The sequence below is a fragment of the Emys orbicularis genome, chromosome 4 (assembly GCF_028017835.1).
Source record: "Emys orbicularis isolate rEmyOrb1 chromosome 4, rEmyOrb1.hap1, whole genome shotgun sequence".
Classification (NCBI taxonomy): Eukaryota; Metazoa; Chordata; order Testudines; family Emydidae; genus Emys; species Emys orbicularis.
This window is the reverse complement of record NC_088686.1, coordinates 64,332,504-64,355,026: the sequence shown is the minus strand read 5'-3', so window position 1 is coordinate 64,355,026 and position 22,523 is coordinate 64,332,504. Positions and strand designations below refer to the sequence as shown.

Here is a 22,523-nt window from a genome sequence, read left to right as displayed (position 1 = left end):
TTTGTGTTTGCTCTTCTTCAGATAGTCACAGGTGCCTTTCACGATACCTGTCTAGAACTCTCTTGAGCCTTTCATCGTGTTCTTGTCCTGTATTTCCCCAGACCAGTATGTCATCTATAATATAACTTTCAACACCTTCCAGACCTTCAAATGTCTGTTGGAGCATTCTTTGGAATACTTCAGGAGTTGAACAGATGCTAAAAGGAATTCTGGTGAACATGTACCTTCCAAATGGTGTGTTGAGTGAACAGTCTAGAATTTTGTCAACCAGCTGTATTTGCCAAAATCCACTACTGGCATCTAAGACAGTGAAAACTGTAGCTTTTGCTAATTTGCTAGTGAGTTCTACTTTAGGTAATTGAAAATGTTCCCTTTGTATCGCTTTATTCATATCTCTTGCATCCGAGCATACTTTTATTTTATCTCAACCTGGTTTGTTTACAATTAGTATGGAATTGACATTTTGTAGGTTCTTGCACTTTTGTTATTACTTGCCACTGTTCCATGCAGAGCAATTCTTTTTCTATTTTGTCCCTTAATGCCAGTGGAAGTTTGCAAGGTGCATGAACTGCAGGTGGTATTTGCAAGTTCATCTTTATGGTGTGCTTACCTGGCAAGCACCCTTCACCTTCAAATAAATCCTTGTATTCTTTAAATGTATTCCAGTCACCTTCTGATTCTTCCTTTATCATATTGACTCTCTGCCCTAAGTTTAAATTTGTCACTGCCTGTAAGCCCAATATAGCTTTGGAGTCCAATTCTACCACTTGAAATTCCACCAATGTTTCCTTATGCCAATACTCACAGTCCAAGTTGCATTCACCACATACCTGCAGTTTTCCCCCTCAGTACGTTATCAGCTGAATACTTGAGTTGAGAAGGAGTTCGGCCATTAAAAAGTTGTATCGCTTTACAGACATCACTTTGGCCTGTGCCCCAGTATTGATTTTAAAACTCATAGTTTTGTGATCAATAATAAGCAAATCCACATTCCACTCATCCTTGGGAGGCTCAGTACTAGCATGCTGAGGAACAGATCTTACAAGTGCTCACCTGCTTCTGTGAGGTTAAACATCTCTTTGCCCTGGTATTTTTGCCTTCCAGAGTTGTACTTTTTAGCCAAATGATTGCATTTGCCAAATCTTCAGCATTCTTGCTCGTGTGTAGGAGGCTACCTTATGGCATGACTATGGCTGCATTTATAACAACCTTTAGTTGCCTCTCTGATTGCTCTTTTCCCTTCTCTCGATCACAGGCTTTTATTAGTTGCAGGACACCCCTCCAGTTGATGGCTGTGTCTGGGTGCTTACTAAAGGTGGACGTATGCTGCAATATGTGCATGTGTTTTTTCCAGTTCATCCAGGCCTTTCAGTTGTTTTGCAGTCATTTCATCTGCATGTCATATGTCCACAGCACATTCAAGGATTAAATTACTGTCCCACAACAACCTAGCTTGAACTGAGTCTGATGCAACATCACACATGATGCAGTCTTTAATGAGTTACTCACACAGTTCTTCACAATTGTATTGCCAGTTTTAAATCAGTTACATATTGGTCTATACTTTTCCATCCGTCTGACTTCTGGTGAAAAATTTGTGACTCCCATACATATTTCTTTGCGTTGCACAGTATGCCTTAAACATATTCTGTATGATCTGTTTTTTGTTTCTTTATCTGCTACATCATCAAATTGAAAAGTATTAAATACTCCTCTGATTTCTTCACCGACCACAGAAAGAAATAATGCTCTTTGCAGACGTTCATTGTTTTTGTCCGTGCCACTTGCAATGTTGTTCGGCTCTAATCCTTCCTTCCACTTTCTCCTTTTTCTTCAAACGCTTTCCTGGAGGCTTTAGTTGGTCCGTTTCTTTTCAGTTTTCTTCTACTCTTTTCTTACTTTCAGTGTTTTCTGACACCATGCAATAGCTGCTGCCAACTTGCTATTATAACATAAGAAAAGACTTTTTAAGTAACAGTAAACATTTTACTTGTTGCTGAGATCTGTATGGATAGGTGCTGCTAGCTTGCCTGCCTGGCTCCAAGAGCAATGTGCTTCTGCTGATAAGGCTCACTACATACAATGATTCCCTTTACAACACTATGGGTAAATTTGGTTCCTACTTCAAAATTCCTACTATCATTATAGTAAGAATGATTTATAGCAGGATGGGGGAATCACATCCCTCTGAAACATCAAGCACTGGCCACTGCAAGAGACTAGCTGGACCAAAGGTCTAGCCAGGTATAGCAACACCTGTGTTTCTAAACATCTGAAGAGGAAATTATTTTAATAAAGGTGGTTGTTATTGCACCACGATTATGACATGGTTTCTAGGGTTGGGTTCTCTTGTCCATTTACAGCCACTTTGCACATAGTGGAACTCGTCACTAGGGTAAAAATGGCAAAGGTGAAATAATTGCCTTCTATGCCCCTTGCTCCCTTCTCTCTGGCATAGAGGGAGGGAACGGGCATTCCTAGGTGGGACTGATGTGGGGAGGGAGAGAGCATAGTGAAGCCAAGCAGAGCTATGCCTATCCTCCACTGGTGTAAGGTCACTTAGGAACTTTATGCCAGTGTCATAAGTTAGAGCAGCTCTTCAGCTGCTTTAGGCCCATCTCTGTAAAATGATTCCAATTCTATTTGTTTCTCCTGTTCTGGACTTAGCCTTGTAATAGAGTTGTCGTTGCTGCTGACATCATTGTTGGGAAGACATTCCAGGTCACATTTCCAAAGGGCAGCCCAATGTGCGTGCCTGAAAAATGTGCCAGCATCCGTCATGCTGACACAAACATCACACACACACGGGAGCTGACGGGGGCATTTGCACACACTGTTACTGGGTTTGCAGATGCACCTGTTGCGGCCTCCCTTGAAACACTCCCCCGCAGCGGAAAGAAAAAGCGGAGATGTTCAGTCACCCCAAACGCTGCCCTGCGCTAAGCTGACATATTTCAAGCTCAGACTGTTACCAAAAGCAAATGCCAGCTGGATAGCTGCTGCCCACAACCTGCACTTCGTTCTTTATATTACAGACAGAGGTTTTTTAAAACAGCTTTTAAGATTCCATTTGTACAAACAGTCTGTGTGGGTGTCCCTCTCCCCTAACACTAATAGGTTAAGCAGTTCAGTCAGCAGGTCCCTCTTCCTTGGCAGTGTTTGAATTCAGGGTCGGAAAACACTTTTTCAAAGCCCATCCTCTTTTTAAAATGTATTCTAGCAAGACCCTATTAAACAGCCAAATGCTATCCTTGCATTTGTCAATAAGTAACAGATCAAATCCTGACCTGATCAGTAGTGCGTATGGTAGCTGGAATGCTGGCTTGATGCATCCTCTGACCCACAAATACTCCTGGCAGAGCAGGAGTCCATGGGTTGGGCTGAGGGAATGAATGGCGAATTGCACACTGCTGCTATTTTCAAAAGGTACAGGTTAATGAGGCAGATGGCCTGGATGGGGGACTGGCAATGCTAGTTGTGGATGTAGTTCACCAGCTGGTTTAGGAATATGTCTGCCCCTTAGTACCCCCTGAGTATTAAATTATAATCCTTCTCCGCTCTTGTGCTGGGGAAAGAAGCTCTCCCTCCTTCCCTGACTGATACGCCTGTATACCTTAGAGCAGGATCTGGCCCTGTGTGCCAACACAGTGGTTATTCATTGTGTGCCAACAGCAATTATTCTTATTTCTTGTGCGAGTAAGTTTCCTAGTCTAGGTCCAGTTCCTGTGAAAATCCTGTCTCCTGCAGTCACAAGCTATCCCCATTGGTTGACAGAATCATTGTTCCAGTGGAAGGTAGCAGTTATAGCCATGGGGGCGAAGCAAACTGTCAGATAACTCAGGCTAATCACATGGAGAGCTTTGAATATCAGGAGAGAGAACTGGATTCTGTATTTATTGGGAAGATGGTAGAGAAGGCAGAGTATTGGAGTCATATGGTCTGTTTAAGATCAGCTGGTGCAAAATGCAGCAGCCTGAGCATTTTCAGGGTACGTGGCTTCATTTCTAGACAGGAATTGCAATCCCGAAGTCTGGAGAACACACACGTGGATCACAGAATGGGGCACAGTCTTCTGCTGAAGTTGGTAGGGGATATTTTTTGCTACCATAGCTATTTGAGCATCCAGTGTAGTGAGATCTCCAGTATGCTTCCGTACTGTCACAAACTGTGCATCACATCCTTAATGATCTGGGGGGAAAGGGAAGCTGCTGATTAGGAATTTATTTACTTTAGTCTGAGGGAATGATCACAAGGTTGAAAGTCAGGAGGTCCTGAGTTTTGATCCTGGCCCTGCCAATTCATTCATCATGTGGCCTTGGCAAAGTCACTTCACCTTTCTCTCTGTTTCTCCATCTGTAAAGGGAATAACATACTTATCCACCTACCTCATAGAGGCATTGGGAGGATTAATTCGTTAATATTTATACAGGGCCTGGAACTCATGCAGCACTATATAAATGTACTGTGCTTAATGTCAGGTTTCAGAGTAGCAGCCGTGTTAGTCTGTAACCGCAAAAATAACAGGAGTACTTGTGGCACCTTAGAGACTAACAAATTTATTAGAGCATAAGCTTTCGTGGGCTACAACCCACTTCTATATGCATCCGAAGAAGTGGGTTGTAGCCCACGAAAGCTTATGCTCTAATAAATTTGTTAGTCTCTAAGGTGCCACAAGTACTCCTGTTATTTTTGTGCTTAATGTATTTCAGTTGCCAAGTGTGCTCACCCTGAGTTCTGAGCACAAATACATTCAAAACTAAATGTTTCTAAATAGAGGCTGTATAGAATTAAATAAACCAACCAGCGCCCACCAGAAATCAGGCCATTCCCTTCTCCCTACACTGGGTGAAACCCAGGTCCCAGTGGGAGTTTTGCTACTCATCTCAGTGGAGCCAGGATTTCACTCATCATCCCTATCCCAACCCACTTCAAGGACAGATCCTGGGAAAATAGATCAGCTTTTCTACGTACCCTGAATGTCCTCCTCATTATCTAGATCCTGCTGCCTGCTCCTTTCTACTGAAGCCTGGGGATTGTCTAAGTCACTTGATAGAATGATCGGAGGAAAGCTACAGAAATGATTGTTAAATGGGATTTAAACAAAATTGTATCTGGTCTGCCACTAGAGTGTGGCAATGATCCTGTTAAAGAGAGTGTCATCATGCCCTGGGTTTAATATTAGAAAGTGTGAAAGAGACCCCATGTTGAGTTACCAGAAAAGATCTATTGGCTGCCCAGTCTCACTGTTCAGATAAGACTCTCCTTTTAAAAAGAAGAGAGACAGTTAAGTGTCCTTTGAGTGTTAATGTGTGGCTGCGTAATGGGAGACAGGGACGGCCTTAGCCTGTGAGCAGGGAGTGCGTTAGTAATGAAAGTCACAGATGACAGTTTGCTGCCCTGGACAACCTTGATACCAAGTTTATTTTTTGAATCCCTACATGTGCTTATGGGAGGAAAAACCCACTTGTGGAAGGAAAAACCAGATGAGGGCTGTTTCTGTGTACAGAATTTCAGTGGCTGAAAGGAGGATTCAAACTGGTAATTAACAAGGAAAAATCACCCAGCTTCTGAGTCCCATATACAGTCAGTGCAGTCCCCCAAAGGCAATTGACAATGTGTTTTGAGACACACAAAAATGATCTCAATTTGCTGTCTTTGTGCAGCCAAAATTTCACTGTATGTCAGTGCCTTGAGGACTACAGTATCGGTCATGATATGTCAAGTTTCCAGTTCTCAAAGGCATGATGGAAAGAAGACATTTCTTTCAGTGCTAAGAACTGAAACTTGGCATACTTTTTTTTTTTAACTTGTGAAAAACTGAAGTAGATCCTATTGCCTGTTTTATTCTAACAGACTGCATTTAAATCCCTGAAGGAGACAGATTTTAAGAGAGACCATAATTAGCTCTTCAGAAAGAGCTGCTGATCTTGTTCGGGGGAGGGAACTCCAGTCATTAGGAAAAGGCAAGTGTTTAGTAATGGGAGATTCGATAATTAGAAACATAGATAGCTGGGTTTGTGATGACTGGGAGAACCGTATGGTGACTTGCCTGTCTGGTGCAAAGGTTGTGGATCTCTTAAGGCATCTATAGACTTATGTGTAGTGCTGGGGAGGAGCCGGTGGTCGTGGTACATGTAGGTACCAATGACATAGGAAAGGGTAGGAGAGATGTCCTGGAGGCCAAATTTAGGCTGCTAGGAAAGAGACTGAAATCCAGGACCTCTATGGTGGCATTCTCAGAAATGCTTCCAGTTCCACACGCAGGGCCAGGTAGGCAGGCAGAGCTTCAGAGTCTCAATGCGGGACCCTATACAGGAAAGATGGGCTCCACCTAAACCAAAGTGGATCCAGACTGCTGGCACTTCGTTTAAAAACTGCACTGCAACCTTTTTAATGTTAAGAGATGGAGGAAAGCCGATTGCTGCAGAAGAGCACGTGGATTGGACAGAGACTTCTCTTAGAGGAGAGTCTATTGATAGAGATTCTCTAGGTTTTAGTCAGGAGGAGAGGATGGAAGAGGATAAAGTATGGGCCAGATCAGACGAGAAACATTCACATAAAAAAGAATCTGCACATCAGAAAAGGGCAGACAAATAAACAGTGACAAGTTTTTAAAGTGCTTGTACACAAATGCTAGAAGTCTAAATAATAAGATGGGTGAACTAGAGTGCCTTGTGATAAAGGAAGATATTGATATAATAGGCATCACAGAAACCTGGTGGAGTGGGGACAATCAATGGGACACAATCATTCCAGGATACACAATATATCGGAAGGACAGAACAGGTCATGCGGGGGAGGGCAGTGGCGCTATATGTGAAAGAAAATGTAGAATCAAATGAAGTAAAAATCTTAAATGAATCCACATGTTCCATAGAATCTCAATGGATAGTAATTCCATACTCTAATAAGAATATAACAGTAGGGATCTATTATCGACCACCTGACCAGGACAGTGATAGTGATGATGAAATGCTAAGGGAGATTAGAGAGGCTATCAAAATAAAGAACTCAATAATAGTGGGGGATTTCAATTATCCCCATATTGACTGGGTACATGTCACCTCAGGACAAAATGCAGAGACAAAATTTCTCAATACTTTAAATGATTGCTTCTTGGAGCAGCTGGTACAGGAACCCACAAGGGGAGAGGCAATTCTCGATGTAGCCCTGAGTGGAGCGCAGGATCTGGTCCAAGAGGTAACTTTAACAGGACCGCTTGGAAAGAGTGACTATAATATAATAACATTTAACATTCCTGTGGTGGGAAGAACACCTCAACAGCCCAACACTGTGGCATTTAATTTCAGAAAGGGGAACTATGCAAAAATGAGGTTAGTTAAACAGAAATTAAAAGGTACAGTGACTAGATTTTGAGAGTGGTAGCCATGTTAGTCTATATCAGCAAAAAGAACAGGCGTACTTGTGGCACCTTAGAGACTAACAGATTTATTTGGGCATAAGCTTTCGTGGGCTAAAATCCACTTCATCGGATGCATGCAGTGGAAAATACAGTAGGAAGATGCCTGGACACTTTTCAAAGACACCATAATAGAGGCCCAACTTGAATGTATACCCCCAAATTAAAAAATACAGTAAAAGAACTAAAAAAGAGCCATCATGGCTTAACAACCATCTAAAAGAAGCAGTGAGAGATAAAAAGGCATCTTTTAAAAAGTGGAAGTTAAATCCTAGTGAGGTAAATAGAAAGGAGCATAAACACTGCCAAATTAAGTGTAAAAATGTAATAAGAAAAGCCAAAAAGGAGTTTGAAGAACAGCTGGCCAAAAACTCAGAGGTTAATAACAAAATGTTTTTTAAGTACATCAGATGCAGGAAGCCTGCTAAACAACCAGTGGGGCCCCTGGACGATCGAGATACAAAAGGAGCACTTAAAGATGATAAAGTCATTGCAGAGAAACTAAATGAATTCTTTGCTTCAGTCTTCACGGCTGAGGATGTTAGGGAGATTCCCAAATCTCAGCCGTCCTTTGTAGGTGACAAATATGAGGAATTGTCACAGATTGAAGTGTCACTAAAGGAGGTTTTGGAATTAATTGATAAACTTAACAGTAACAAGTCACCGGGACCAGATGGCATTCACCCAAGAGTTCTGAAAGAACTCAAATGTGAAATTGCAGAACTATTAACTATAGTTTGTAACCTGTCCTTTAAATCAGCTTCTGTACCCAGTGACCGGAAGATAGCTAATGTAACACCAATATTTAAAAAGGGCTCTAGAGGTGATCCTGGCAATTACAGACTGGTAAGTCTAACGTCAGTACCCGACAAATTAGTTGAAACAATAGTAAAGAATAAAATTGTCAGATACATAGAAGAACATAAATTGTTGGGCAAAAGTCAACATGGTTTCTGTAAAGGGACATCGTGTCTTACTAATCTATTAGAGTTCTTTGAAGGGATCAACAAACATGTGGACAAGGGGGATCCAGTGGACATAGTGTACTTAGATTTCCAGAAAGTCTTTGACAAGGTCCCTCACCAAAGGCTCTTATGTAAATTAAGTTGTCATGGGATAAGAGAGAAGATCCTTTCATGGATTGAGAACTGGTTAAAAGACAGGGAACAAAGGGTAGGAATAAATGGTAAATTTTCAGAATGGAGAGGGGTAACTAGTAGTATTCCCCAAGAGTCAGTCCTATTCAACTTATTCATAAATGATCTGGAAAAAGGGGAAAACAGTGAGGTGGCAAAGTTTGCAGATAATACTAAACTGCTCAAGCTAGTTAAGACCAAAGCAGACTGTGAAGAACTTCAAAAAGATCTCACAAAACTAAGTGATTGGGCAACAAAACGGCAAATGAAATTTAATGTGGATAAATGTAAAGTAATGCACATTGGAAAAAATAACCCCAACTATACATACAATATGATGGGAGCTAATTTAGCTACAAATAGTCAGGAAAGAGACCTTGGAGTCATCATGGATAGTTCTCTGAAGACGTCCACGCAGTGTGCAGCGGCAGTTAGAAAAGCAAACAGGATGTTAGGAATCATTCAAAAAGGGATAGAGAATAAGACAGAGAATATCTTATTGCCCTTATATTAATCCATGGTACGCTCACATTTGAATACTGCGTACAGATGTGGTCTCCTCATCTCAAAAAAGATATACTGGCATTAGAAAAGGTTCAGAGAAGGGCAACTAAAATGATTAGGGGTTTGAAACGGGTCCCATATGAGGAGAGATTAAAGAGGCTAGGACTTTTCAGCTTGGAAAAGAGGAGACTAAGGGGGACATGATAGAGGTATATAAAATAATGAGTAGTGTGGAGAAAGTGAATAAGGAAAAGATATTTACTTGTTCCCATAATATAAGAACTAGGGGCCACCAAATGAAATTAATGGGCAGTAGATTTAAAACAAATAAAAGGAAGTTTTTCTTCACCCAGCACACAGTCAACCTGTGGAACTCCTTGCCTGAGGAGGTTGTGAAGGGTAGGACTATAACAGGGTTTAAAAGAAAGCTAGATAAATTCATGGAGGTTAAGTCCATTAATGGCTATTAGCCAGGATGGATAAGGAATGGTGTCTCTAGCCTCTGTTTGTCAGAGGGTGGAGATAGATGGCAGGAGAGAGATCACTTGATCATTACCTGTTAGGTTCACTCCTTCTGGAATACCTGGCATTGGTCACTGTCTGTAGACGGGATACTGGGCTGGATGGACCTTTGGTCAGACCCAGTATGGTCATTCTTATGTTGTTTATTACTTGCTTAATTTCTAGCAGCCACAAGTGTGCAGCAAGCACTTCATAGAAAACAGGACCTTCCCCTTACAGTCTAGAAGACAGACTTGACCAACAGTTGAGGATGTCACACACACAAGGGGGATGAGACGTGAAGGACCCAGGTTACAGAAATAAACTGGCACAGTTACTCATTTGGTGACGCTTACATCCAATTGTAACAGAAAACAGTGACTGTGAAGAGATTCACAGTTAAATGTGAATTGTATCCTGATGAACAGGCTCTCAACACCTGTCCAAAATAAAGGGGGGGCTCAGAAAATATCTAGGGCTGTGCCCCACCATGCCTGCATGTTGGAGAACATAGGGTATCTTCACACTTAACTGGTAGAACTGGAAAAAATCCTCTTTTGTGTGTTTAAAACATGCTGAGGTAACACTCTTAAGTACTGTTAAAGGACTTAGTAGCACAGGTGCCATTAATATTAATAATACTTGGCACTTCTATAGTGCCTTTGACTTGAAGATTTCTAACTGCTTCGTATTAATTCATTAAGCCTCACAACACCTGTTTGGAATAGGTAAATATCCCCATTTACGGAGGAGGAAACTGAGGCACAGAGCTGTTAAGTGACTGCACCAAGGTAACAAAACAGGTCAGTGGCAGAGATAGGAGGACTCCTGGGTTCTATTCCTAACTCTCAGCCCCGTGCTGTAATCACCAGAACAGCTAGCTGTCATTAATGTGATGGACGCTAGCGGAGTCCCCATCCAGCTCCAAACAAAGGATGAACCGAAGTATGTGACCATCCTCCTCCTGTCTGGAGTACTGACAATAAAGATTATTCCAAAATAATACTACGTGAACCCCCAGCCTCAGCCTGAGCAGACGGCTTATCAACTCCCAGGTTGCCTTCTTCCTAGAGCTATCTGCTCCTGATTTTACTTCCTTGAGGGACTACCCATCCCACACCTAGCTCCCTTTTCCAGAGCACTCTTCCTACCTCCCTTATATTCAGGGTGGACTCCCGTGAGCTAACAGTAATTATCCTGCAGGTTCCCACATGTTCCAAAACCAGCTAACAGAATGGACAAATGGAGAATCCTGTCCATTGTGTTACATGAAGTAATCAAGCTAAATCTCCATTTACCATGCTGAAAATGTACCCCACCGTATACAACTAAAATGAATTAATTCAGAGGCTCATAAAGGGAAGCAAGGATTTCTAGGAGATCAGCTCTTTGATGGAGGGAGAGGAGCAAATGGAAAAGAACAAGTGCACACCCCACAATAGACAAGTGCACACCCCACAATACCAGGAAATAGGTTCTGTGTGGTATGCTCTCTCAATTTTGTTGAAAGATCATTGCCCAGTGATCCAGGAGAGGGGAAAAAAATCCTTGGCAGTAATCTTGGGATAAAATTCCTCTCTGGCCCCAAACATGACCAACATGTTAGGTCTGTGTGAATAAGCAACAGTCACCATAGATTTGCATCTAATCTCATTTATAACCTGAGATACAATAACAATAGTATCCAAGCAATTGTCCATATTTTCCTCTTATCATTTGATAGAATTATTTTCACTCCCTTTCAGCTGGACAGTTCAGAAATCAGAAAGTCACTTTTGTTATTACCAGTTATTGGAAATCTACCTACTCCAGGCACATGCCATTTCACAGGACAACATTGTGCCTTGGGAGGAGACTCTGAGATTGGGAGAGGGGAGACGGCTTCTGGGTGTCATGTTGATTCTGCTGGTCCCCTTGGTTGCAGGCAGAGGATTGGATCAATGAGCGCATGCAAAAGCTGGAGGACCCTTCCATCCGAGACCACAGCAATCTGCAGGACAAAATGAAGCTGCTGCAGAAACATCAGGTCTTTGAGGCTGAGATTCTGGCTAATGAGGAGATCATCACAGCTGTTAACAAGGTAACTCCCACACTCTGCTGCTATCCTAAGATTATTGCAGGTTAATTCTGCAGAAGGAGAGGGGGGAAGGAGCTCAAAGTGAGTATTAAGCATTCCCCAGCATTGTGTCAGTTCTCTATCTTCTTCCATCTGAACCAGTGACCATCCCTTTCTGTGTGACAAGAATCCTGGTGGTATTTCATAGGGGTGACTGGAATGTCATTAATTCAAGGTGGGGGAGTCCCATTAATTGTCCATGTATGGTTTCCAGGGGACTTCTCTGTTTCCGTATTCCTTATATGGGAAGGAGCCACTGACTTCCCCTGCTAGTACTGAATCTTCCTGATCTAGGAAAGAAGATGTCATACCATGTCTGAATCATCTTCCTGAGAATGAGTGAATCATCATCTGGAAGATGTTTGTCTGAAATACCCTCCCTTGTGCTCCCAACCTCTGAATTTCACCTTGCCCATGGAATGTTCAAGCCTAATGTTCTTGACTGCATCAGAATAATGCCGACTTTCCTACCAGTTATTGAAAATAATGGCTGAGTATTCACAGTTTGAGGGCTCTTGTAGTGGAGTTTTGTGGTGGGTGGGGAGAAGGAGATCCTCCTAGAAAGACCATGTAACCCTTTTGTTAGTGGTAAACTTCCTTTCTAATTCCCTCTTTCTAACACGAAGAAAGGGGAAGCCCTGGTGTCACAGAGCCACCCAAAATCAGGGGAGATCTGTCGTAGGACCCGTATGCTCCAGGAGCACTGGGAGAAGCTGAAGTGGGCTGTTGCTGCTCATGGAAAGCTGCTGGAGGACATTCGGGACTTCCTGGAGTTTCTGCAGAAAGTGGACCAAGTGGAGGCCTGGATTAGGGAGAAGGTACATGGACTCTATTCTTTAACTGGGGAAAGCAAGCCCATGGTGCTATATAGGGAGGTGCTTTTTAGTAATGAACATTTGATGATATTATCACCTTTCAGGACATTTACATTGTGTCTTTTGTCATAGGGGATCTTAAAGTGCTTTACAGATTGTATATAGGGAATATTACAGCAACTGTTAAAACATTCTGATATGTTTCCATGCCAGAGTTGGAATTTGGCTAGGACACCAGCATTAACATCCCTATTCATTCAAAAAGTGCCATGGGGTCTATAGTGACCAAAGGGTTCGGGGCTCTGCTTTTACATCTCCTCTGAAACAGAGATATGAAAAAAGAATAGAGCCTACCCTAAGCACCTGAAATCCTAGATTCAGATTAACTAAATTGTGTATTAAATCTGAGACATTTTTCTTATAAGAATGAAAAAACAGTCACCTTGTCCAATGAGACATATGTAGGGCCTTGATTCGGAGGTCAGTAGTCCTATTTCACTAATAGGGCACATGCTGTTAAGGATGGGGAGTTCGTACTAAGTGGTGCAATGGATTAACGCACAAGTATGTGATAAATGTAAATGAGTTAGGGGGTGACCTCACCATATTCTCTAAACATCTGTCTACATCACAAAACTATACAAAATTTATAATGGTCAGTCTCTGCTCAGTAGAAACCCCTAGGGCCAATAGAAAGGGGGTTTCTAGAAATGGAATGAAATGCATTTTCAGAGCTGGGGGCCAGGACTACCGGAAAGGTCCAAGGGTTTGCGGGTCATGATTTAAAATGCACTTAGAGAATGGTATGAGAGAAACTTGCAAAACACCATCCCCCACTGCACCATGCTCTAGCCCTTCCTTACTTATAGAAGTACTTCACTTTTATGAACCCTAAAATCCACTTTAGGGGGAGAAAAAAAAATAGAGAATTGTATTCGGGTTTCAAAGTGAGGGCTCCACTGCTTGATCTCAGTAACAAAACACATCCTTTAGATCTGGGGAATCCAATCTCTATTCCTTGTATCAGTTTCTGCAAGTAACGGCATATTGTGCATTGTGCCAGGACATTCAGTAATCAAGGCGCATGGGCGAGCAGCAAAAAGTGGGATATGATATTCAGGGACACAGAAAACTTCCACTTAAAACATTATTGGGCCCTGATGTACAAAATCTCCATCACAAAGGATATTGTGTTCCTGGAGTGTATGGTTGTGGGATGAGTGAAATCATTTTTGGTTTATCAAGAAAAGGATAACCCATAGGAAATGCTGGCTGCTTACATTCCGGGCTTGAAGCAAGTCCCATGGTTAGTTGAATATCCACCTAACTGTTTTTCCTTTCCCCAGGAAGTGATGATTAATATTGGTGATGTGGGGAATGACTACGAACACTGCCTGCAGCTCATGAAAAAGCTGAATGAATTCCGAGGATCAGCATCAGGGGTAAGAGAAATTTCCATGCCTAGTCCCCTATGCCTGGTATGGCTTAAACCAAAAGCCAGCTTTCCAGCACAGAAGCGCATCACAGCCACTGAAGCTATTTCATTTTCCTTAGGGGAAGGAAGAGCAGAAAGAAGTGTAGAGGGCTTTGCCAGTTCAAAAGCTGTTAGAATAGCTATTATCCTCTATCCTTGCATCACTACATCAAATGCCTGATGACAACTGAACAGAGGTGTACAAATGATCACAGTGAAATCTAAAACTTTGGATTGCATTGCAAACCTGAAACACTTTTGAGTGATCCTGGGCTAGATTTAGAGTGAGCTTCAAATGGGTTACACTTTTGGGTAGAAACTATGCAAAACTCTGTGTGTTCCACCTCAGATCAGGCAAATTTGGTGGTTTCAGGTGAGGTTCAACTTGGGTTGGTTTGGAACCTGTAACACATTCCTGACCTTCATGAACCGAACCTCCAAAGAGAGGTTCTGCTGTGGAGCAACAGTGCACTAGCTGCCTGGTTCAGCTTTCTTTGCTGAGATCTCTGAACTATCGTCCATGGTGAGAAACTGCAGCCGGCTTTCTCACACCCTAATTGGTGTGCTAATTTGGGCACAGGCAAATAGGTCTCGGTGTACATTCAAGAAAGAATACCTGCATTGCATTGCTGACGTACTAGCCTGGGAAACCTAATTAAGATCTGGAGGGGGAAATATTAGGTCTGTCTGTGGGAGTTTCCTTTAGCATTTTCTGCCCACAGTCCCTATGTCCTTCCCCATATTGCTGCCAAGCTCTGTCAGAGCATCTCATATCTTCCCTTTCTGCCCCCAAATGGCAGAAGGAGAAGCTCATACTATGCATAGAATGAGAGCCCTGAGATGCCTGGGGCCTGGAGAGAAATTCTGGATATGCCTGGGGCTTGGAGAGAATATGGGCTTTCCTTTCCAGTGCCTCTCACTTCTAGAGTCCCTATGAGAATGCAGCAATGTTGCATCTAGGCAGAGAGCCAAAACTGTCACACTTCAGATATCAATGAAGTGAGGCCAGAAGAGTTCAAAAGAAACCTTCACTGGCCCTTCAGCCCTCACCTGCAGAGCTAGTGGCTAAGGGACAGTACAAAGAGGTGGATACAGGTAGAGGCAGCCAATAAGAAGAGGAGTTAGGAGTGGTGGAGGTGAGAAGGGAGGAATGATATAATCCTCAAGTCACTCTGGGAGTCCGGATAGGGAAAATCTCACCTTATCGATCTATAAATGAGATAGATCTTAAGTGGGTCATGTGCCTAGTTTCTGTGTTAGGTAGCAGAGAATTCCCATCATAAGCAGTTCTCCTGCGCTGCTCCATAGACATCTCCAAGAGGCTGGCATTGTAGATGCTGTGAGGATCACCCTTGGAACCAGTGCTCAGTCATAACACTAACACAGTGGCACAAGCAGAGAGAGGCTACGCCTGGGGTAACTGCTTGCACCCTTCCAGCCAGTGATTCTTCACCAGTATCACAGGGCAGGCAAACCTGGGATTAGGGTGGTGAGTAACCATCCAAGGAGCAATGATCCCCAGCCTGGGCTGCCTATACACCTCCTACTCCTGCTGGTTCACAGCCCAGTGGCTGGATTGAGAACTAGCACCATGGAGACGGGGTGTATATGTTTATTTAGGGTTTCTGGCAGTCGGGTCAGTTCCCAACCTCCAGGAGACTGTGGGGTTCTGATTCATTAGAATAGTTTCTGCTGGATCAGATGGATTATATTCAATATAGAATGCTTTCAGTGTGTTCACTTTCCAGCTGTGTATCATAGCAGAGTACACTTAGAAATATGCACAGTGGTATGTACGTAGCATATATAAAATGCAGATGGAATCAATACTTCTATTATCCGAGTGCTGGCATCCTGCCACTGTGCCTCTGCTAGACCCATGATTAATGTCTCCCTGCTGAGTATGTGATTTACTGGACTTACTGCAACATTCAATATTTTTGAGTGTTGGAATGCCTCTATTTTGCATTCAGTGCCATGTACTGTTCAGAACCGGCTGCAGGTCATGCTTCAGAAGAACATCCTTAACGTGGCATAGCTCAGATAATGAGTTATGTGCAAATATTATCCTTTCCATAAAAAGCAACAGAGGGTCCTGTGGCATCTTTAAGACTAACAGAAGTATTGGGAGCATAAGCTTTCATGGGTAAGAACCTCACTTCTTCAAATGCATCTGAAGAAGTGAGGTTCTTACCCACGAAAGCTTATGCTCCCAATACTTCTGCTAGTCTTAAAGGTGCCACAGGACCCTCTGTTGCTTTTTACAGATTCAGACTAACACAGCTACCCCTCTGATACTTATCCTTTCCATAGTATATTATGTGGGAAGCAAGCAGAATAAAAGAGTTATACAATTTAAGGTAGAATTGTGTTTTTAACAGAGAATGCGGTGATTTGTTTGACAGGTGTCTCCACTCTGATTAGATAAGAAGCCCTTAAGGTCCTTGTATAGAACTTTGACCATTATTGGTTTCATAGTGATGTCCCTCCTTGTCCCCACTCCTTCTTTATCTGAGACTGATACAAGAGTGCAGTATCAGGGAAGAGTGTTTGGATCTGAGATCTTCTGTGCAGCTGGCACAATGATGGGCATTTGGGGCACACAACTGATAGTTTCTTGTTCTGGCCTTATAGGAGACGACAGTGGATGATGCGCACATCAAAACCATCAATGCCCTGGCCATGAAACTGGAGAGACAGAACAAGGAAGAGGTGAAGACAATATATCAGCGCCGGAAGCAGCTCAATGAGAAGTGAGTATACATTCCAGGTTGTGGATGAGGGAAAGTTCAGTCAAAGCTGTTCTAATGGTTTCATGGCAGGAAGGGAAGGATAGGCTTCTGCTAGGCTGGGCTGAACTGTACAAAAGCTGGGGATACATACGCAATTTTTCTCCTTTTAAGCACCCTCTTCCACAAGCGTGACGTACAAAATGCTAGCTTCCACCTCTAGCCAATAAAGCTTCTTTAGTGACTGTCAATGCAGCACTTCAATTGGCCAGAAGGCTTTCCCGTTCAGCAATGCAAAATTCATCTTTCCAACCTTGGAGATGAACATGCTTTCCCCACAATGAAACCCTGCTCCTGTGCATGGTAGCTTAGAGTACTTCTAATTGGTCATTGGGTTGCCCAGGTGAAGTTTTAAAAGGATGTCTTGCTCCCTTCCTGCTATGGTGGAATCTCGTGGCTGGGATGAGCATAGCTTGGATTATCAGGGTAATAGAATCCTGGAGATACAGGTGGTGGAGCCAGCCTTGGATACCCAGCCTGACCTCTATATTTAACAGAACAACTCCATACCTCATTCCCACTACCATCTTGTCAAATTGTCTTTGTTTAATATCTGGCCTACAGCAGGTTTTCTAGCTCTTCTCCAAGCTGCTGACTCCACAGCAGACTCTGTCTCCTCACAATAGATTCTCACTTTCTCCTTGCTTTCTGCCTGTGGCTGCCATCTCCTGTCCCCAGTCTGACCATGTCTGGCTCCATACTAGTTCCATCCCAACCCCCTGAAAACCTGTATTCCTGGCCAACTTGTCCCACTTCTGCTGGTTCACAGCCCAGTGGCCAAATTGAAAATGAGCAGCATGAAGACGGGGTGTATGGGTTCGTTGAGGATTTCTGGCAGTTGGGTCAGGACTTGTTCCATGCAAGAGTCCTTCCCCACTGCTGGGAACCCCCTCTTATCCTCATCTGAGATCCCCTTACCTAGACTCTAAAAAATCCTATAACAGTCACTTTCCGACACATTAAATCTTTACCTACGAGATGTATCTGGGCTGCCGTGGGAAGAGGGAGTCCATGGGTGAGGAAGCTCAGAAATTGCATGTTTGAATGTGATCTAGCTGCAGCTGTGGAAGTTCTGATATTCATGCTCTCCCCTAAACCTGTCTTTCAATAAAAGGTGGATCAGTTTCCATGGTAACCTGAATACCTACAGGAGGAGGCTGGAGGGAGCCCTGGAGATCCATGCCTTAATCAGAGAAATTGATGACATCACGGAGAGAATTAGTGAGAAGGTGAGCTGTTCATGATTGTGTTAATTGGAGGGGCTTCATCCACTGAGAGAAATCACTTCATCTTGAAGATAAGTGGGCACCCTGTAAAAGTGGATAAACTCCCATCCGTCCAATTATTATAGAGAGAATGAGCATTCGGAGGTGACCTATTATAATAGCCTCTGTGCAAAATAGGAACGGCAAAACCTCTTTAACCAACCTGTAAATCATGGAGCAAGCTCAGCTAGAGTAATATACTGCTTCGCTATCCCTGGGGTTTCCTATGAATCAGAGTCTGTAGAAAGACTGAAATGCAGTCAAATATAATGAAGACTTCTAGTTTGAAGGTATTGATAGTAATTGTCAAAAATTCCAGATTAGGGTCAGAAATAAATGTTTTCAGTTGATACTGAAATATAGATTGACTGGGACTTTTTAGCTCGATGCCTAGACATTCAGGAGGTGGTTAGATACTTTAAAAGGGACATAGCAATGTGCAGTGGATAAGATACTAGACTAAGTCAAGAGATTCAGGGTTCTATTCCTTGCTGTACCATTGACTCAATGTGTGACCTTGGGCAAGTCACTTAATCTCGCTCTTTGCCTCAGTTTCCCCATTTGTAAACTGAGAATAATAATACCCATCATTGCTTTTTGCTTTGAGATCTATGAAAGAAAAATGCTATATAAGGACTAAGTATTATTATTTCACATGTATGATTTTATATAATTCATATATGACTTTATATATCAGCAAACACACATACAGTAGCACTTGTTAAACTTGGTAAACAATTTGTTGTAAAATTTTCCATAACAATTTTTGCCAATTGGTTCCATGTTCTTCTTGAGTCTCCAAAATTTCACTTCCGGCAAAATTTTGAGGACTCAAAAATTCCCCTCAAATTTTCACAAAATGCACTTACATTGCAATTTTATGAATGATAAATTTCCCATGAAAGTCCCACCCGTAGTTGTCTTTGGCTATTAGCATTATGGTTTATGGAAAAATAGACAAGGAGGGATGAAGGAAAATAGAAAGTCTCTCTTGTGCTTATGTTAAATACACACGCATGCAGATACACACCAAGTCAAGCAGGGTTGGAAGTGGTCAAGGAGTTCTGAACTCTTGTTCTACCTCTTTAGTGACAACTCTCTGTGCCACTTATTGCATTGTTGAAATTTAGGACAGGGATAAAAGGAAGGTTTTAAGAGAGAAGGAGAGAGGAAACATTTGAAGGAACTGAGATGATCCTGTCATTTTTCTCCTTCTTCTGCCCTACCCCCCAAGAGTGCACTGATACAAGCATTGGATTACGGGAAAGACGTGGAGAGTGTGGCAAACCTGGTGCGACGACATGAGGAAATGGAGAGGGAAATCAGTGTCATCAAGTCCAAAATGGAGGTCAGAGGCTGGGGGATAGCGGGTACAGAATGGGGCTGCTAAAACAATGCTCTGTTTTTGTTTCTTTGCCTGTGCTAAAATCCTTGATGAGCTCCTTCAGAGAGGCTTAGTACAAGATAAACTGGGATGGGAACATAGCAGATAGAAAACTCAGAGGTCCTCAGAGCAGACTTCTTTATAATGAACTATTCTAGTTCCTTTGTATTCCCCTCAATCACAGTTTGTCATATGAAATGCCCACCCTTCTGAAGTACTAAAGCTGAGAAGGAAGGGAACATATGTTTTTAGCATATTATGTTTCTCTTGTTTGGAGATGGTTCCACATCTCAATGCTGGATTGGACCTTCCCTGAATTTATGGAAAGTATGGCTCCAGATCCCTATCGCATCTTTGCAACTTGGCTCCTATATCAGCAATGGACTAAACCAAAAGCTTGTATCCATTTCTGTTCTAAAAAGTGGAAAAACACAATGGGCACAATTTCCAAGTGTAGTCCCCTAAACAGAATGTCCAAATGTCACATTTTAATGCTCTAAGCAGCTCGTATGCATGTAAAATTGACCTTTACATGACTAAGGGCTAATATGAGCATCCAAATGAGGTATCTGGGTCCTGTTCCAACTTCAGAGGCAGTAGCACAGGTTGTCACAGATCCAGTCTGTACCCCCTGGTGGCCACCCACAAGGCAGCTGTAAGAGGAATTCAAGACTCTGGGTTCTTGAATCCCTGAATGCTTTAAGTTTCTAGGGCCTAAATGGGGTCAAGACACTGGCCCAATGTTAGGGTCCCTATCTACGCTCTTGAGGCACAGACCTATCTGCCACCCCTTTCTGAGAGCAGGAAACAGCTGTCCAGCTGCTTAGCCTCTTTGGTCACAGGGCAACCCTTCAGATTCCCATATATTTACACACCCTCTCCCAGAACCCCACCAAAAGGTGTGAGCCTTCTGGTTTACCATTTGAGTCTCTCTGGAAGCTAGTAAGTTGTTGAAATGCATTTGATACAGAGAGATGCTTTGCCCAGAGTCTAACTCAATTGCTCTTTCACTTAATCATGTAAAGCACAGGAGTGTATACATCATGTATAGAACATGAGAAACATCCTAACTGCAATGACCCTCCCTACCTCACCCTTCCCTTGGGAGTCCTTGGGGAACCATCTGGGTTCAGGAAATCAAGCAGGGCCCCCTCCTTCATGCAGGTCCCTATATGCTGGGTTGCTTTTCTTTCCTCTCTAGCTGGATACAAAATGGCCAAAGACCCAAATAAATCAGCTACTCCCAATTTATAACTCCTAGCTAGGGCCGGATTTCCAATTAGGCACAGTAAGCACATGCCTAAGGGCACCAGCGTTCTAGGGGCACCGTACCTCTCTAAAACTGTGTGCAACACAAAGGTCAGCTGTAAGCGGGGGGGTGGGGAGGGGGAGGGGGGGGTGCTGAAGATGCTGTGCCTAGGGACACGTAAGTTGTAAATTTGGCCCTGCACTTAGCCCCTTTTGTCAGGCAACATTCTTGCCAGCTTCCCCAGGTGACCAGAGATCTCTGCCAGGTGACTTCGTTGCCAAGGCAACTTCTCCCCTGCTAAGCTTCATTGGGAGCCATCCTGTGGTTCAGAGCAGTTCCCCTTCAACGGAAGAGCACTTAACTTCAACGTCTCTCTCTTGCTATTCTTTTGCTACCAGTCTTTGGAATTCCAACCCAACATGGAGGCAAATAGACAACAGAGAAGGCAAAAGGCTGCACATTCAAAATGGGGTTTGCAGCCTGGTAAAGATAAATTCATAAATTGTAGAGAGATTCCCAGATAGTCACGCAGGTCACATGAGCTAGTGTTCCCAATTTAATTACCAACTAAAGATTTAAGGATAATTACTTATTTTGAATGCACGTTTGGAAGCCACAAATTTCTCTCAGCTTTCTTTGAAAAAAAATATGCAAAGGTAGAGAATGTGTGATAAATTCATAAAATAATACCCCACTGGTTAATTTTCATAATATGAAAAAGCTGATTATCAGTGACAATCCTATATATTTATTGTCTATTCCACACATACTATTAGTCATGTCCTGCAGTAAATTTAATGTGAAATGAGTATCTTTTTTGATTATTCCACCCCCCTTGCATATCACCGGAGATAAAATATGTTTTCTTGATGGGCAAGTAACATTCTTCCTTCTAGATTTTTCACGATTTATAAATATATATTTTTCATTTCATCTTCATGGTGGAGGGTGGGGGATCCAGAAGGGAATCCTGGGCAATTTGGCCAGGCTGTGTTAAATAATGGCAGTAGAACCTCACTAAATAGCACTTCAGTAAACCACAAACCCACATTGAAAATGATGTTTTGGGACTGCAGTTTACTGAAGCAGAGACAAATGAGCTTCTGATCCTGTGCTGAAGGTCAAGCCAGTGTCAGTAACATCATGTTCCCATCAGGCCAGTGGGAGTGCATCACGTTACTTCCTGGCACTCACTGATGCCCTGAAACAGAGCTAGGAATTAGCTGCTGGTGCACCTCATTCATAGCACAGTCTAGGCCTCAAACCGCATCCATCCACAATGGGCCTGGTCCCATTTGTGCAGATTAGTGATGTTCTGCTGTACAGTTGTTTAAGGCAGTATCCTGGTGGTTTGTTTTTTCACATGCTCACTGAACTGCAAAATTCAGTAGTGCACCATGAGTCATTAGGGAGAATTAGAGGTTCTTCTGTAGGTTTTGTTTTGTTTTTGGAATATACATTAAAACCTGTAATCTACAGCCAATTATCTAACAACGTTTGTTTTTATTGGCTTGATGCCCCTACACTGTGAGGTTCCTTTGCCTCACTTGTAGCTGCCGTCACTTCTCATTCAAGTCATCAGTATGAACCAACAAGAAGAACTCCTGTTTTAGCCACCTCTCATGCCAATGGTGTACATCCCAATAAACCAGAGAAGCTTGTCTCTCTCACCAACAGAAGCTGGTCCAATAAAAGATATTACCTCACCCATCTCGTCTCTCTAATATCTTGGGACCGATACAGCAACAACAACACTGCATATAGAGAAAAAAGCATTCTTGTTACTTAAGGATGAAACGTTCAAACATCAGTGCCTAAGTGGTGCCAATAAATGTTCTCACACACACAGATAAACAGCATTTGTAAGTGT

At 42.7% G+C, this 22,523-nt stretch overlaps 1 protein-coding gene across 1 annotated transcript in view; it reads left to right on the top strand.

Moving 5' to 3' along the window:
* SPTBN5 (spectrin beta, non-erythrocytic 5) overlaps positions 1 to 22,523 on the top strand; it is a 133,173-nt gene that overhangs the window by 66,562 nt on the left and 44,088 nt on the right. Inside the window, exons 32-37 of the mRNA XM_065403795.1 lie at positions 11,486 to 11,641; positions 12,304 to 12,495; positions 13,839 to 13,934; positions 16,601 to 16,719; positions 17,870 to 17,984; positions 19,255 to 19,368. Of these exons, the coding sequence (XP_065259867.1) occupies positions 11,486 to 11,641; positions 12,304 to 12,495; positions 13,839 to 13,934; positions 16,601 to 16,719; positions 17,870 to 17,984; positions 19,255 to 19,368 (792 nt within the window). The remainder of the gene's footprint in view (positions 1 to 11,485; positions 11,642 to 12,303; positions 12,496 to 13,838; positions 13,935 to 16,600; positions 16,720 to 17,869; positions 17,985 to 19,254; positions 19,369 to 22,523) is intronic.